At 48.2% G+C, this 15,178-nt stretch overlaps 1 protein-coding gene across 1 annotated transcript; it reads right to left on the bottom strand.

The window, feature by feature from the left end:
• Positions 1-1,631: 1,631 nt before the first annotated feature.
• Positions 1,632-14,441, bottom strand: pcf11 (PCF11 cleavage and polyadenylation factor subunit). The gene is made up of 17 exons (XM_081615216.1): positions 14,063-14,441; positions 11,653-11,778; positions 11,341-11,529; positions 9,947-10,171; positions 8,815-9,803; positions 8,520-8,694; positions 8,092-8,437; positions 7,877-8,011; positions 6,468-7,723; positions 6,294-6,360; positions 6,094-6,219; positions 5,888-6,011; positions 3,429-3,612; positions 3,193-3,348; positions 2,949-3,041; positions 2,388-2,423; positions 1,632-2,306 (listed from the first exon to the last, which is right to left on the bottom strand). Exons 1-17 carry the CDS (start codon positions 14,297-14,299, stop codon positions 2,085-2,087), a joined length of 4,686 nt encoding a protein of 1,561 aa, XP_081471342.1. The 5' UTR covers positions 14,300-14,441; the 3' UTR covers positions 1,632-2,084.
• Positions 14,442-15,178: the final 737 nt, after the last annotated feature.

The raw sequence follows: 15,178 nt of genomic DNA, 5'->3' as shown, positions 1-15,178 counted from the left end.
AGACAAAATAATAACCCAACAGGAAGTTGTAATTATGAGATTAAAGGTCAGTCTGTTTCTCTGAGACGAAATTGTCCAGAATCTCATAATTATAACTGCTATGCATGAGTTTAGCAGTTCCTGTCTGCTAAACTTCCTGTTGGGCCTTGATGTTTTATTTCATGATGGAAATGGGCTTTCATGATTTGGACTCACTCCATGGGCCGCCACCTGACCAACCCAGTGGAGGGGTTGGAGTGTCCCAGTGATAGGAGCTATGCTGCCAGGGGCCCCTGGTAGGGTCACCCAAGGCAGACAGGTTCTGGGTGAGGAACCAGACAAAGTGCCATCCAAGGAGCCCAAATAGGATACATAGGTCCCCATTCCCATGGGCTCACCACCTGTGGGAGGGGCCAAAAGGGGTCAGGTGCAGTGTGAGATGGGTGGTAGCTGAGGGCAGGGACATTGATTATTTGATCCTCGGTTGCAAAAGCTGGCTCTTGGGACGTGGAATATCACTTCTCTGGTGGGGATGGAGCCTGAGCTGGCATGTGAGGTTGAGAGGATCCATCTAGAAATAGTCGGCCTCAGCTCAACGCATGGCTTTGGTTCTAGAACCAGTCTCCTTGAGAGAGGTTGGATACTCTTCCACTCTGGTGTTGCCCATGGTGAGAGGCACCGGGCAGCTGTGGGCAACCTTGTTGCCTCAATCTTGGTGCCTGATCGGACACCCCAATCTGAACTCGAGTGATGTTCTGTTGTTGGACTTCTGTGCTTGTCATGGATTGTCCATAACGAACACCATGTTCAGGCATAAGGGACCCCTGACCACTACCGGCAACCGTCAAACCCACTGGTGGACACCTTTGGTGTGGGATGTCAACAGACTGAAGTCCTGTTGGGCCTTTTTGGCCTGCGGAACCCCGGAAACAGTTGACAGATACTAACAGTCCAAACGGCATGCAGCTCAGGTGGTTGCTGAGGCAAAAACTCGGGCGTGAGAGGAATTTGGAGAGGCCATGCCCTTGAAGTTGCACAGCTTTGGAATGTTGTGGGCTAGTGGGGTGAATACTTTGAAGACCTCTTCAATCCCACCAACATGCCTTCCATTGTGCAACAGACAGGTGACCTGTCCAGGGTGACCCCGCCTCACACCCGGAACGTTAGCTGGAGATAGGCACCAGCAGCCCTGATGCTCATCTCTGGTGTTAGAAAATGGATGGATGACTTCCATTGAGGTAGAGGAGCCTGGGGACCCTGGATCAGGCTCTCCAGTCTGGTGCTGAGGTCCAAACCAGTCTACATGGGCTTTGTAGACTTTGACTTTGTCCCTGAGGAACCCTGAAAGGGTAACAGGCTCTTTGATATGGGTGGTTAGGTTAGATCAGGGGTGTCAAACTCCAGTCCTCAAGGGCCGCTGTCCTGCAGTTTATAGATGTGCCAGAGGTACAAAACACTGGAATGAAATGGCTTAATTATGTCCTCCTTGTGTAGATAAGTTCTCCAGAGCCTTGTTAACGACCTAATTATTCTATTTAGGTGTGGTGCAGCAGAGGCATATCTAAAAGTTGCAGGGCTGTGGCCCTCCAGGACTGGAGTTTGATACATGCGGGTTAGAAGACGGATGAGAATGAAAACAGGAAATCAGGAGGTTTGAGTCCACTGAAGCTTTATTTTAATGACTGAACCTAAATGACAGCAGTACCGAGTCAGATCAGAACCAGAATTCACACAGAAAAACGTTTCAGACTCATTTATTGAAGAAAAATCAAAAATAAAAAGATCCTCAAACGAGACGTCGTCCAATCAGATGATGCTTACCTTCAACACCTGTGATGACTCATCACCAGAGCAGCCAATCAACAATCAGAAACTATGTAACTAGGCAACAGACAGCAGCTGCAGACCAGAGTTACCAAAAAATACTTTAATGTATAAATTAAATCATTTACAGCTGTGGCGTACAGAATTGATCAGAACCGCGGCAAACAGAACCGCAGCGAACAGAACCGCGGCCCAGAAACGGCCGCAACTATCCAAATACCAAAATGTATTCAAGAGGTAAAAATCTTCGACCCGGCAGGACAAAGAGGAGCGGCGCCGCATCAAGCCGTGTCCTCGGACCGGGCAGAGTCCGCCGGCGCCTCAGAGTCTGGTTCCTCCTGACCAGAAACAGTGACGTCAGCCTCTACTTCCTGTTTGATCTGACAGGAAGTGACCTGACAGGAAGTCTCGCTCTCCTCTTCCTCGGTCTTGACGAATGCACCCAGCGGGTGTTCGGCCAGCAGCCGACTGGGGGACGGCGTTGCGTCCAGGTAGGACGACGTCTGAGGGGCGAGAGAGAGGGAGAGAGCATGGTGAAGAGGACGAGAAAGAGCAGGGGCTAGACTCAGACGGACTGGACTCACCTTCTTATAGTCCTCGAAGCAGGCCGGGTGGAAGTTCTGTTGAGACAAAACACACAGTTCACACGGTTCTGATCCGATTCACGCAACATTTACCAGAGCAGAACCAGCAGTAAAACTGGAACAAAACCATCAATTAAAATTGATGTTATTTTCTAAAGATGGAGGCATTCTGGGTCAGAAAACCAGAACCAAAGTGGTTCCGATTCTTTTCCCCAGAGTAGATATGAAATCAAGAGTCAACCATTTTCAAGAGAAATCAACCGGCTCAAGAGTAAATGAGCTAAAACCTAGACTGGACTGGAACCACCAGCTTCATCTAATATCTGAATAGAACCGGGCTCTAGAACCAGGAGTCCAGGATGGAAACCCATTTAGATATTTTAAGATTAATATTCAAATATTAAACTATCAAGATTATGTATATTAAAATCATAATAAAATTAGATTTTAATATCATGATCCAAATATTAGAATGAAACCCTGAAAGTTTCTGACTTCCACCTGAGGGGTGGAAGTGGGCGGAGCATGTTAAAGGGTCCTATAAAGTGGGCGGGGCCTGACCTTGTCGTCCACTCTGACAGCGTTCTTCAGGAACCAGTCCTCCTCTTCCTCCACCCAGTACGTCTCAAACGGCTCCTGGCAGATTTCACATGACTGCGGAGAATAATGGATCATCAGAACTGGTTCCACACCACAGACCTCCTGGTTCTGGACCAGAACCCAGCCGCAGCCCTGATCCAAACCCAGCAGCAGGAGAAGGCTGGTGTGTCGGCACTGCCCTAGGTGCCCGGCCTGAGCGGCTCACCTCTCCCACTTGGTCCTTGGTGGCACGGACGCTCTGGAACTCCTTCTCCTTGGCGGCTGCCTGGTTCTTCTGGACCTCCTCCTCGTTCTCCTTCTCAAAGAACTGGCTCTTTGCACGCTCCTCCAGGTCGGCGATCTCCTCAAACTCAATCCAGTCCTGGAGGAGGCGGACAGCTGGGTCAGAACTGTACTGTTGGCTGTGTGTGTGTGTGTGTGTGCGCGCGTGCGCACGCTCACCGTCAGGCTGTAGTACCAGCGGCGGTGTGTGACCTTCTTGCTGGCGACCTTGCCAGCATGGTTCTGCCTGAAGTGCCAGTCCAGGTGGTCGGCATATAGGTCGGTCTGCGCCGCCGTGAAGCGCATGCTGCAGAGGCAGCACTGGTTCCCTGAGTACAGCTTGGTCACCACGCTCTCATAGCGCCTGCAGGACAGGGTCAAAGGTCAGAATATAGGAGCAAACCGAACCAGATCCAGGTTCATTTGTGTTGCGTTCAGGAACCGTAGGAACCCCAAGGATGGGTCAGTGTAACACAGTGTTTCTCAACCTTTTTCGGCCCAGCGCCCCCCTAGCCTTTATCCAGGTCCCTCACTGCCCCCCACCAAAGAATTTGTAGGCTACTTTGCACTGATTATTATTTTATTCTTAATATTACTATCACTATTGTAGATGTTTTGATTTTTATGCTGATTTCTGCATCATCAAAAATAATTTCCCAGAGAACAAAAAAGCAATGTGAATAGAAATTATTTTCACAGGCGTCTACGAAAAATGCAATGAACATTCAAGTTAAAATGTGTAGGCCTAACAGCAGCCAATGAGAGTGGAAAATATATTCTTATTCTGTGCCATTTTCTAGTTGTTAAATATTACACAAAATGACGAGATAAAAGATGTACAACATGCCAGTTTAAACTTTGATCTATTTGCAAAATGACTGAGCTCTGAAATATTAAAACATGGATAGAACTGTAACTACATTAATCATAGCTCTTCTTCTCTTCAGTGTTTCTGGTGGTGCAGCTCTGTGCTGCCTTCAGGAGAATCAGAAATAAAATCATCCGAGTATCATCCATAAAACTTCACCCACATGGCATTTATTGTGCAAACCGGAGCTTTCAGTGGAAAAATAAAAGTTTCTTTTAATGCCATACAAATATGAGACAGAAACATGGATTATATCTTTATATAGACCTGTCTATTGATTTATAGATTAATAGTTTTACTGAACAGAAATAAAGAACAAATCTGGTTCTTAATCAAATCCTAATGAGTCAAATTCAAAGTGTCATGGAGTCATCAGCCTCATGACATTAACATTGACATGAAAAATAATATTGAAGAAATAAATATATCAAATCTAATTAAAAACATAAATAAGTGATCAGTTCTTTACTGTTATGTCTGTAAGATATATTTATTCTCAGTATTAGATGTGGTCTCAACAAACCCATGACATTTCAACAATATTATTTTACCTTTTATCTGGAAATAGTGTCTGTTTATTCTTGCCATACAGAGCTCTGTATTAATTATTGCTCTAAAGGTCTTACCATACTAGTTTATTCCTCTGTATTTACTTTAGTTTCTTAGTTTATTCTTGCATTTTGTTCTTCATTCATTTCCATTTAGTTTCCTTTGAATAATTTTATCCTCTCTTGGTTTATTGCTATGTCCACTTTAGTTTCTTTCCTGTTGCTAGATTTATTTTATAGTTTATTGACCATCAGTAATTTTCACTCACCACCTGTTGTGCCGCCTAATCGTCATGTTTCACATCATGTGTTGATTTTTCACTGGTCAGCGTCGGATTCTCCGTTTTTATGCCATAATTCATATCTAGTTCGTCGCTCCGTTTTATGTCCCGCTCCTCCTGTTTCAGAGTTTTGCACAATGTGCGCGTTTTTTTTTTTTTTTAAACCCCCTATGGTGCACAGCGTTCGGGAAACGTATCGATGGGGAAAGACTGACATAAACCTTTTAAAACAATGGAAACAATTTCTGCATTCTGATTATTGAAATTTAAAACTGCTGTGTTGTTCCATCACCCCCGTTTCATACCGGACCACTTACAGCACCGGTGTTAACGCTATAAAATGAACGCTCTCTATTGTGGTATCACCCATGGAGGGATTTCTTGATTTTTCAGAGGGATACAAAGTGAGGGTATTGTGATTTTAGTAATTACATATTTATAAGAGCGATTTTCTGTTGTCCTTCCATGGAAGCGGGCAGCTTTTAAATGGAAATAAAACACTTTTTAATATAAGTTGCTGCTTTGACATGATCACAGAACTGCCAAAACATAAGTACAAAAATACCAGACAAGGTGAATCACAGCAACGTCATCAGCCGGTGTAACCCTGAACTGATGCGGTGAAGCTACTAGTAGCAGTAGCTGCGCCAAAAGCTAACAAACACTGAAGAGAAGAAGAGCTGCCATCGATACAGTTGCAGCCAAGCATGATTTAATGTTACACAATAGTTTTACCAAGTTGCTCAAAGTCGAAACTGGTATTGTTGTGCATATAAGGTGTAAAGTTTACCTTCGACCAAACGTCCCCCAAAGGAATCCCAGCGCCCCCCTTTTGTAAAAATTTCCGCCAGCGCCCCCTGTCGTCCTCTGAACGTCCCCAGGTTCTCAACGTGGGCGGTACTGCCCACGTTGAGAACCGCTAGTGTAACATCTGTGACTCACTGCTTCATGCTGTCGATGCTGAAGCTGGTCAGATCTGGCAGGTCTTCGTCCTCCTCCACCTCCGGCTCCTCCTCTTCCTCCTCCTCCACAGCTGGAGTCGGGGCAGTTGTTGTGGACGATGACTCTGAAAGGAAACAGAAACCTTAGACGGTGTGAAGGGTTGGAGTGGAGCAGTGGCGGCGGCAACTTGTGATTTCCTGACTGACCGCTGGCGGTCTGCGAAGACTCAGCCTGCGACGGCGGCTTGATGATGCCGTTGAAAATGAGTTTGGACAGAAGGTCGTTGACGTCCAGCTGACCAAAGTGGTTCTCTGCAGGAGCCGCCTGCGCAGCTGCAGACACAACATCTGTTAGACCTGACATCACTTCCTGTTCTCACACAGAGCTCCAAGCTTTAAATACGTACCCTGCTGTCCGAAAGGCACTGGGTTCTGAGGCAGGAAGGGCTGGTTCAGGTTCCCCATCATGGGGCCCTGGAGGGAGGAGAACCGGGTCAGAACCAGCAGGATGAGCCCAGCAGACAGAGAGTAAAGAAAACTGACAGGAACAGGAAGCAGATGGGAACAGGAAGCAGACTCACCGGCTGCTGCATGCTGATGGCGGGAGCTGCAGGGTTGTAGAAGGGCCCGGGGCCTGGCTGGCTGAACGGGACCGGCTGCATGTTGAAGTTTGCTGCCGGCAGCATGTTGGGGCCAGGGGTGAACTGAGGGTTCATGGGTTCTGGGAACCGCTGGGGGGCCATGCCGAAGCTCTGCTGGGGGCCCATGGGGCCATCGTAGAGGGGCGGGGCCATGGGCTGCATGGGCAGCTGGATGTTGTGCTGAGGGGGGAACCTGGGTGGACCCTGCTGGCCAGGAGCATAGTCAAAGCGTGGGGGCCCAGGTTGATGAGGTCCCGCTTGGTGGGGGCCCCCAGGCAGATCAAACCTGGGGCCTGGTCCGGGGCTCTCGAAGCGACTGGGGCCGTCAAATCTCATTGGACCCATTTGGTTAGTGGGGCCCTCAAAGCGGAGGGGCCGCTGCTGCTGGAAGCCCATTGGGCCAGGACCCATATTGTTGAAGGGCCCCGGCCCATCGAAACGCTGCATGGGGCCCTCCAAGTGACTGGGCACCCCCATCTGTCCCTCAAACCTGACCGACTGCTGCTGGCCTACAGGGCCTCCAAACCTGCTGGGGCCTTGTGGGGGCCCATCAAACGGCCCATCTCCTCCTCCTCTCATGGCCATGCGGGGCCCCTCACAGGGCCCGGAGCCCTCAGTCCTCTCTGCCATATTATGGTGCGCCGGGCCCTCGAATCTGCCGGGGCCAGGGTGGTGGGGCCCCTCAAACTGCGGCTCCTCGAAACGGCTGGGGCCACCACCTTCATACCAGCCGGGCCGGTGCGGTCTGGAGGGGCCCATGTGCCCGGGGCCACTGTAGCGCGAGGGGGCATGTCCTCCTTCATGGGGCGGTGTGTGCCCTGGGGAGTCGCTGTGTCGGACCCCAGACAGAGGCCCTCCACGGGGTGGCCCCTTCAGGCTGGTGAGGTGAGGAACGGGGGCATCCAGGGGCCCCTCGTCAGAGTGCTCGCTGTTGGGACTTTCAAAGCGAGGAACCGGACTCATGTCTGCCGAGTCTTTCTGATGCAAAGGCGACAGGCGCTCCCGCTCAAATCTAGGAGGCGGAGCCTCCAGACCAGCTGGCCCTGGGGAGTTCCTGCGGCCCCCAGAGACGGGGGAGGGCCCGTCCTGCCGGCGTGTGTCAGCGGGGCCATATCTCCGCGGGGCATCATAGCCGCTCTTGTGCTCGTCGTCGTAGAGCTGTCGCTCTGTCAGTGGCGACGTCCACTCCCGCTCACCTGCAGGACAGAACAGGATGCTGAGGATTTCTGCACACCCTGAATACAACACGCCCCCCCACCACCACCTCACCCAAAGGTGCTGCTCTACACATGAACCCCTGAAACCCAGACTGATCTGGTCCCTAACCTTGACCTCTGGCCTGGACTTACTGGAATCTCCAGGGCGGTCCCTCCTGCGGAACCGGAGCCCCGTCAGCTTGGGGAACTCCTTCCCGTGGTTGTACTCCTCCACCATGGGGGCCTGAGGGGTCCGCACCTCCTCTCTCTCCTTGCTCCTCCGTTCACCTGCAGGTTAGCAGAAGCATCAGCTACTGTCCAATAGGAGAGCAGCAAGTCCGTGTTTTCCCAGGTGTTCCCCAGCTCACCTGGCCGTCCGTACGGGTGTCCACCGCTCCGTCCTCCCAGTTTCTCTCCCGGTCTCGGGTCCCCAACGTCCTCTGGAGTCTCGTGGCCTTCCTCGCCTGTGACTCTGTGGTTAACCTGGGTCTTCCTCAGCTTGGACTTGTGCTGGTAGTAGGACAGCTCAGCTGCGTCCATTGTGTCATGGGGGCGGGAAATGGACGGCTTCTTCATGGAGAAGTCTCCGGACTCGTCCCAGCTCTCTGAGCGCTGCTGCTTCTCCTCCTGGTACTGGAAGAAGTGTTTGATCTGGTGTGCCATGTTCAGGAAGTCCTCCTGGGAAATCTCTCCACTCTCTAGACGCTTGCTGGCCTGCAGACACAAACACCATTGTTACCATAACAACAACAGATAGATGCAGGAAGCTGGGAGGCCCACGTGTTCCTGAACGCACCCTCCTCAGCAGGTCCTTCTTGGAGGCGGAGTTGAGTACTTCAGGAATCTGCAGGTTGGCGTCCACGCTGAGACGGATTTTCTGGTTCCTGGGGGTGCCAGGCCGGGTCGGGGTGCCATGGGGTTTGTGTCGGGGAGGTCCAGACTTGGTATGGGAGTCCTCAGGCTGCTTCGTGCTGTGGAACCAGACAGTTTACACATTTACTCACTGCTTCTTGTTCATAGTCAAGGGTGCATGTTTCAGAACTAATAACTGATCCTAGAAGAACTTTCTGAGCTTTCTGAGCCGGACTCACTGTTTATTCTCCTCCCAGCCACTCCTCCAGCGATGCTGTGACTCCTTGGTCTCCTTGACCCCGTCGTGACCTCGTGGGGAGTGGGAGTCCCTGGATTCAGAACGGCGCTCCTCCTGCAGCCTTTTTGGCCTCCTGCTGTCCGACTGAGCCTTCTTGGCGCCAGGCCGGTCATCTCGGCCTGGCTTGCCGTGGGGGTTGTCGTCACCACGGACCCTCCGAGGTTTCCCAGCCTTGTGGGACGGCGACAGGGAGCCGCTGCGGGCATGGCTCTTGGGCGAACGCCGGTCCTTCCTCTTGGGGGAGCTAGTAGGGGATCGTGAGCGGGACCGGGAGTGTGTGCGCTTCCTGCGGGTGGTGGTGGTGCCAGGCTTTGGGTCGGGCTTGTCGGCGGGCTCCAGATGGTCGTGTTTGGGCGCCAGTCCGTTCAGAGGCTTGGTCTTGTTGGACCTGGGAGGCTCGGCTCTCCGCAGCGCATCGTCCCGCTCCTTCTTGTCCACGCAGCGCTTCTTCTCCTTCAGCTCGTCGTCTTTGGCCTCGGCCAGCTTCTCCGACAGACGCTTCTTCAGCCGAGGGTCCTTCCTAGGGGCCTCAGCGGGTTTGGGCGTCTCCGCCTCTGCCTGTTTGCTCCTGCTCTGCGGGCCTCTGGCCAGCGGAGACGGAGACTTGGACTTCAGCTTCTCCTCTGGCGGGTCCTTCCTGGGGGGCCGGTTTTTTTCTTGCCGGGGGGGTTTCTCTGGTGCCCTCTTCTCGGCGGGGGCCGCCGACGCCCCAGCAGGGGGGTGCGGGCTCTGCCTCTTGGCAGCAGGCTGGGGTGCGGCGAGAGGTCCGCTGCGGTTCAGTCGGGGGTCTCTGGTGGACAGCTTGGGGTCGGCAGGAGGCTGTGGGGGGATCCAGGGCCGGATGGGTGGAGGAACCTGCTGACCCGGTCTCTGAGACGGGCTTGACTCGGTCGGAACCGACCCGATAGATGGTGGCAGCACCAGGCCACCCTGCAGACACACAAACACTCAGTTAGCTTTTATACGTCTAACTTGGCTTACAGACATCAGAACCAGAACTGGATCCAGACTCTGGTCCAGCCTGAGGTTCAGAACCAAACCCAGAACTCTGAGGTTCAGAACCATAAGCCGACCTGTCCCGCCAGCTGGGCCTTTGTCTGCTCCAGCTCCAGCTCGATCTTCTTCTGTTGCAGCTCCAGCAACTGCTTCTGTTTGGCCAGCAGCTGCTGCCGGATCAGCTGCTCCTGGGTCAGCCCAGCCGGGGCTGTCTGGGGGACCGCCAGAGGAGGGGGTGGGGGGGTCGGGGCCACCGGCGCCGGCTTGGCCGGGACCGGCTGCGTTTGGGCCTTTTCCTCAGGCTGCAAGCAGGAAGAAGAAGATCAGATGTTATTAAACCTCGAGGTCAACGGATCAAAGTGAAGCTGGAATAAAACATTTCAGGTCCAGAAGAACCATCAGATCTAAACTCCGTCATCAGGGGAGGGGGAAGACAAAATATTTCCTGATCCAAGCTGCTTTGTTCCGAATCGTTTCCCACTGAGAATCTGGTCAGACTGGTTCTGATCCAGTGAACTGGGACAGATGAGAGCTGCAGGACGAGTCCAACTCAAACCTTCACTGCAAAAACTAAATCTTAAGCTTTGCTGTCTGGTTTCTGCTGCAGATTAGGGCGATGTGGATGTTTATCACGATATTTTATGGCACTGTTGTGATAATGATAAAAAGGATGATGAAAAACTATTACGTCTTTAAGGATTTTTAGCATTCAAGTCGCTACAAAAAATGTTTTATAAAAACATTCCCGGCTTGAAGTGTGATTTAAACTGCACACAGAAACTTTAATCATATTTACTGATATTTGGGGAACAGTGGAGAAAATAGTAAAAACATTTACAATTATATAAATGTTGCCAACATGATTAAACTTTAGCTTTAATAACAAAGTTATATAATTTTTAAAGTGCAATCAGTAATACTTTTATAACAAATTTATATCAGTAATAATTTCTTGGTTAATGTCAAGTTGTCATAACAAAGACATTTTGAATAATGTCAACTTTGTATTAAAAGTGTCATAATTTACCGAATGACGCTTTATGACAACAGTCATAAATATTCATGAAGGCTTATTCATGTTTATGACAGGTGTTATTTCAGTCTTATTCACCCCCTTCAAATAAAGTGTTACCAAAGTAACTTTTCAACTAGATATTAATCTTCTTAGTCTTATAAAATTCTGGCGATTTCTTCACTAATAACACGGGAAATGTCTCGCATGTGATAAAATCTGCCAGTAGTTACTGATTCAAAACAAGCTCCTATAACTTGTTGTAAAGTTACATTGGGTTAGTTTTGTCTGACTTTGACATACTTACAGTAGGACCTGGACAGAAACCCTTGGTAGGATTGTGTATTTGAGGACAGTCAGGATTTATTTAATGTTCTCCGTCCAGAACCAACAGAGATCAGAGCAGAGGTCTGCTGGTTCCTGCAGTGGAAGCCTGCATTGCCAAAGCATCACACCCACCTGCTTGAGGAACCTGGGATTGACATGGATGCTGGAGGTGGAGTTGAAGTTGTGCGGCAGCGGCTTGATGGGCCAGGCCGTGTCCAGGGAGTTGACCCGGACGTCCAGGGCGTAGAGCTTCTTGAGCGGAAAGACGTCGTCCCAGGTGGAGCGCAGCTTGAACAGGCTCTTCCTGGTGTTCTCATCTACCTACACACAGAGCAAAGAGAGCTGGGTGCCTTGGCCACAGCCCACCTCAGCCCACAACCAACAAGCAACAGCAGGACGCCATGTGAGCAGAGCTTAAAGACACGGCAGCTAGCGGGACTTTACCTTTTCAAAGACACAAATAAATGAAGCGATTAGGTTTTTAGCAAACACTGCAAGGTACTCTCCTCCAACGTTCTTCACTATGGAGTCCACTAAGTACAAAACTGGGAGCTTCTCAGCGGCCGGCGCCTGGAGCGATAAGAGAACTCAACAAGTTTAGATAACAGCAGGGGTTACACAACATTTCAGAACAAATGAATAAAAAAACAAAACAAAACAAACAAAAAAACAAAACACAAAGTTCCCAAACAAAATCCACTTAAAAAAATCAGAATAAAAACAATAAAAAAAATAAAAAATAAAAATCAGCCTCCACGGTTTGGTTCTTCTTTCAGGAACAAAATGTCCAAAAAGGTTCAAGACCAGGATCTTCAGTCGGTTCTGATTGCAAATGTGGAGGTGGTAATCCGTCTTCAAGGCGATCCAGGGTGTCAGTCCAGGGACAGCGTTTACCTCCAAAGAGGGCCCCTACTGGCGCCGGCCCTCTTTGTACGTTACCCAGGCGATGGTGCACTCTGCTTGGTTTGTTTTTACCCTTTCGGGTTTTGAACCTTCAACCTTCAGTTATGAACCCAGATTTAAGCTCTGCAGCGCTCAGAGCCACACAGACCAGAGTCAAACCCACAAAGAAAAAATGACAAAAAGCACATTTCACAGATTTTATTATCAACATGTTTAACCAGCAGTCACATTCCAGGAAAATAGAGAAAATCCAGATGAACGAGTGAATTCATTCATTCATGCAGACGAATCAAACACTGAGGGGGTGGGGGGTTCGGGGGGGCAGGATGTGGTCCGGCTCAATCAGAACCACCGCCAGGGTTCTAACCTGTCACTGTCACTAACGCCAAGACCTGCTGGGAAATATTTACATCATCCACATTGTGGAGCAATTCATATTTTACAATATTTATAAAAATATACAGCAAACAGAAAACCAGTAAACAACCTCAGAACCAAACTGGTCCCAGTAGAGGGGTTCAAACGAGCAAGGCCCCGGGGCCAATCAGCAAACACATTGATTTGAGTTTTTACTCAGATCTGGACCCATCTATTTTGTAATGTAACTTTAACCAGAACAGAACTGCCATGTTGGACCTGAGGACTGAGCAGCAGAGCTTGTTGCTAGGCAACCAGACATTGAAAACATCCAACCCACAGCTTGGTTAAAGCAGATCATCAGCTTCTGATCCGTTAAACCGATCTGGACCAGAACTTCATCCGAGTCTGACCCGATTACTTCAGATTGGTTTCAGATTTTAGGACCAACAGGATTCCAGCTTTGTTCATTGTTGGTTTATTAATAATTAAGGTTGTCAATAATCTGCCTTGTCAGTCAGGTTTCTATCTGAGCCTCATTAGCAGCTTAGTGACGCCAGAGAGCAGCTTCTCACTGCAGCAACTACTGACATTTACTTCAGTAACTTTTATTAATATTATAAAGTATAGCAAACAAAGATGTTTTACCCAGAATCCACCAGAGAGACTCAGAGTGAGACCTCCTGTTTCTAAACCAGCTTTATTTTCTATCTACTCATTCTAATGGAAATAATTTAAACATACAGTAAACATTTATATAACTACTGTGCTCTTTTATACAAATATTAGCTGATGTATTAGTATAATAATGAAAAAGGTAATTTAGAAACTTTTATTAAGTCTTTATTTGTACATAACTTTATATATTTGTCCGTCTGATTGCATCATTTTAAATATTAAAGCAAAAGTTTTAATCTGTTACACAGGAATTGTCTGTTTTCCAAAAACATTTTTACGCTTTAGTGATGTCTTGGGTAATACTGTTTACGTTTACTTTAATAGAAATAAGTTGATATATTGTTACTGTTCCCAGCTGTGTTCATAAATAACCATAGTGTATAATGATGATAATAAAGTTTATTTGTTTTTCTCTCGTGTCTCCAGGCTCTCTGGTTAACACAAATTTCTGACAGGAAACAGTCAGCCAATGATGAAGGCCTTAATGACCACTTCCTGTGACCTCTTAGTTTTTTGGTGTTGCCACATGGAAATTAATCACTTCCTGTTTCGGACCAAGCTGACACCCTGGAAGAAGTTTCAAACAACTTAAAAAGTAGATGGTTGAAACCGAACTTTGAGGTCAGAATGGACCTGGAACCGGTTACAACCACTTCCTATTAACGTCTGTTTTTGTTTAAGAAGTTTGTGTAACCGTAAAATGTTTTTCTTTAAAAAAGCGGCTTTCTGTTGAAGCCAGGACCACATCCAGCTAGCCGGAGGACCAGAGGTTTATTCAGACAGCCTGACTGAGCTGCTTCCGTACAGAGAAGCCGGAGGTTCTGCTGGGCCTCCACAGAGCGCCGCTAACCACAACACCGCCATGTTTGACCCACATACACAAACTGATAATAAAGTATGCTATGATCATAAAAACCTTGCTGATTTGAGCTTCAATAATAGCCACGATATCCTTGGCGAACTGGATGTTCTCTTCGGCCAGGATGGTGAGCATGTTGATGTGCGGCTTGCTGTTGAACGTCAGGTCCTCCAGCGAGGACTGGTACTCCCTGCAGGCGTCTTCCCGGGCCGCCTGGTCCTCCATCTTCCGACACCCGAACCAAGCTACAGCAGCCGGACCAATAGCATTACCACGTAGCAGCAGACAGTCCATTAATTCATCGAGATAACGGTTGGGCCGACAACCATGAAGAACTATGGCCCAACTCGACGGTATTTTTCCGCCGCCGTCAGTTGGTCTCCTCGGTTCGTTTTCGATGGCAAGAAAATGGCGACTTGAGCTACAGGCCTCATACGTCACATGAAATTCACTTGTAGTTACAGTGACGTCAGGGTGCCTCATTGGCTGGGAAAACGCAGTGCTTCCCGGGCTTTGGATTTCGATTGGTCCGAAAGAATAACAAACACACAAAGGAGCCAATTAGAGTGAAGGAGCTTGACAGTTGTGTAAGAAACGGCCGCTTGAGATGATTGGCCGACGTCAGAGCATGCGACCAGCGCATGGAGCCTGACAGGTAGAGGCCTCATTAAAAATTAAGCATGTTCAATATGAGCATAGCAGTAAATTAGAATCTTTTCTAATTTGAAAAGATTCTCTAATCTTTTCAAATTAGAGAATTTGAAAAGATTACACAAATAACTAAAACCGGAACATAAACTCAAATTACATAATGCTAATTTCTCTAAAACAAATATTGAAATATATTTTGAATAAAAAAAATCCAAAAATAAATGACTAAATAAAAAGCAAGAAAACAGAAAATAACTGAAAATTGTAAATATTTTTTGTATGAAAATAAATTAAGTAAAGTAAAAATGTTTAAAATAGAAAAATATAAGAAAATATAATTCTCATTGATAATTTAAGGGTGGAGTTGCTCAAGTACAGTGAAGAGAATTTGTGACAAATATCTGTAGACAAATAACCTGCTCTAAATATCAGTTTCACAAGTTATTTTAGTTTTTAAAATACCAGAATTTGGAAATAACTTTATACATTAGTCTGATGACATTTTTAAATATTAAACCAAAT

The sequence above is a fragment of the Poecilia reticulata genome, chromosome 14 (assembly GCF_904066995.2).
Source record: "Poecilia reticulata chromosome 14, P_reticulata-male-v2, whole genome shotgun sequence".
In the NCBI taxonomy this organism is placed as follows: domain Eukaryota; kingdom Metazoa; phylum Chordata; class Actinopteri; order Cyprinodontiformes; family Poeciliidae; genus Poecilia; species Poecilia reticulata.
Note: the sequence above shows the minus strand (reverse complement) of the source record. Positions and strands in the feature narration are given on the sequence as shown.

Excerpts from the sequence above, each read along its gene's own strand:
- pcf11 (XM_081615216.1), bottom strand. The coding sequence starts at position 14,299 with ATGGACTGTCTGCTGCTACGTGGTAATGCTATTGGTCCGGCTGCTGTA. Across the intron at positions 8,012-8,091 it reads ACACCCGTACGGACGGCCAG|GTGAACGGAGGAGCAAGGAG; the intron begins GTGAGCTGGGGA and ends GCTAACCTGCAG. Across the intron at positions 3,042-3,192 it reads CCAAGGACCAAGTGGGAGAG|TCATGTGAAATCTGCCAGGA; the intron begins GTGAGCCGCTCA and ends TATTCTCCGCAG.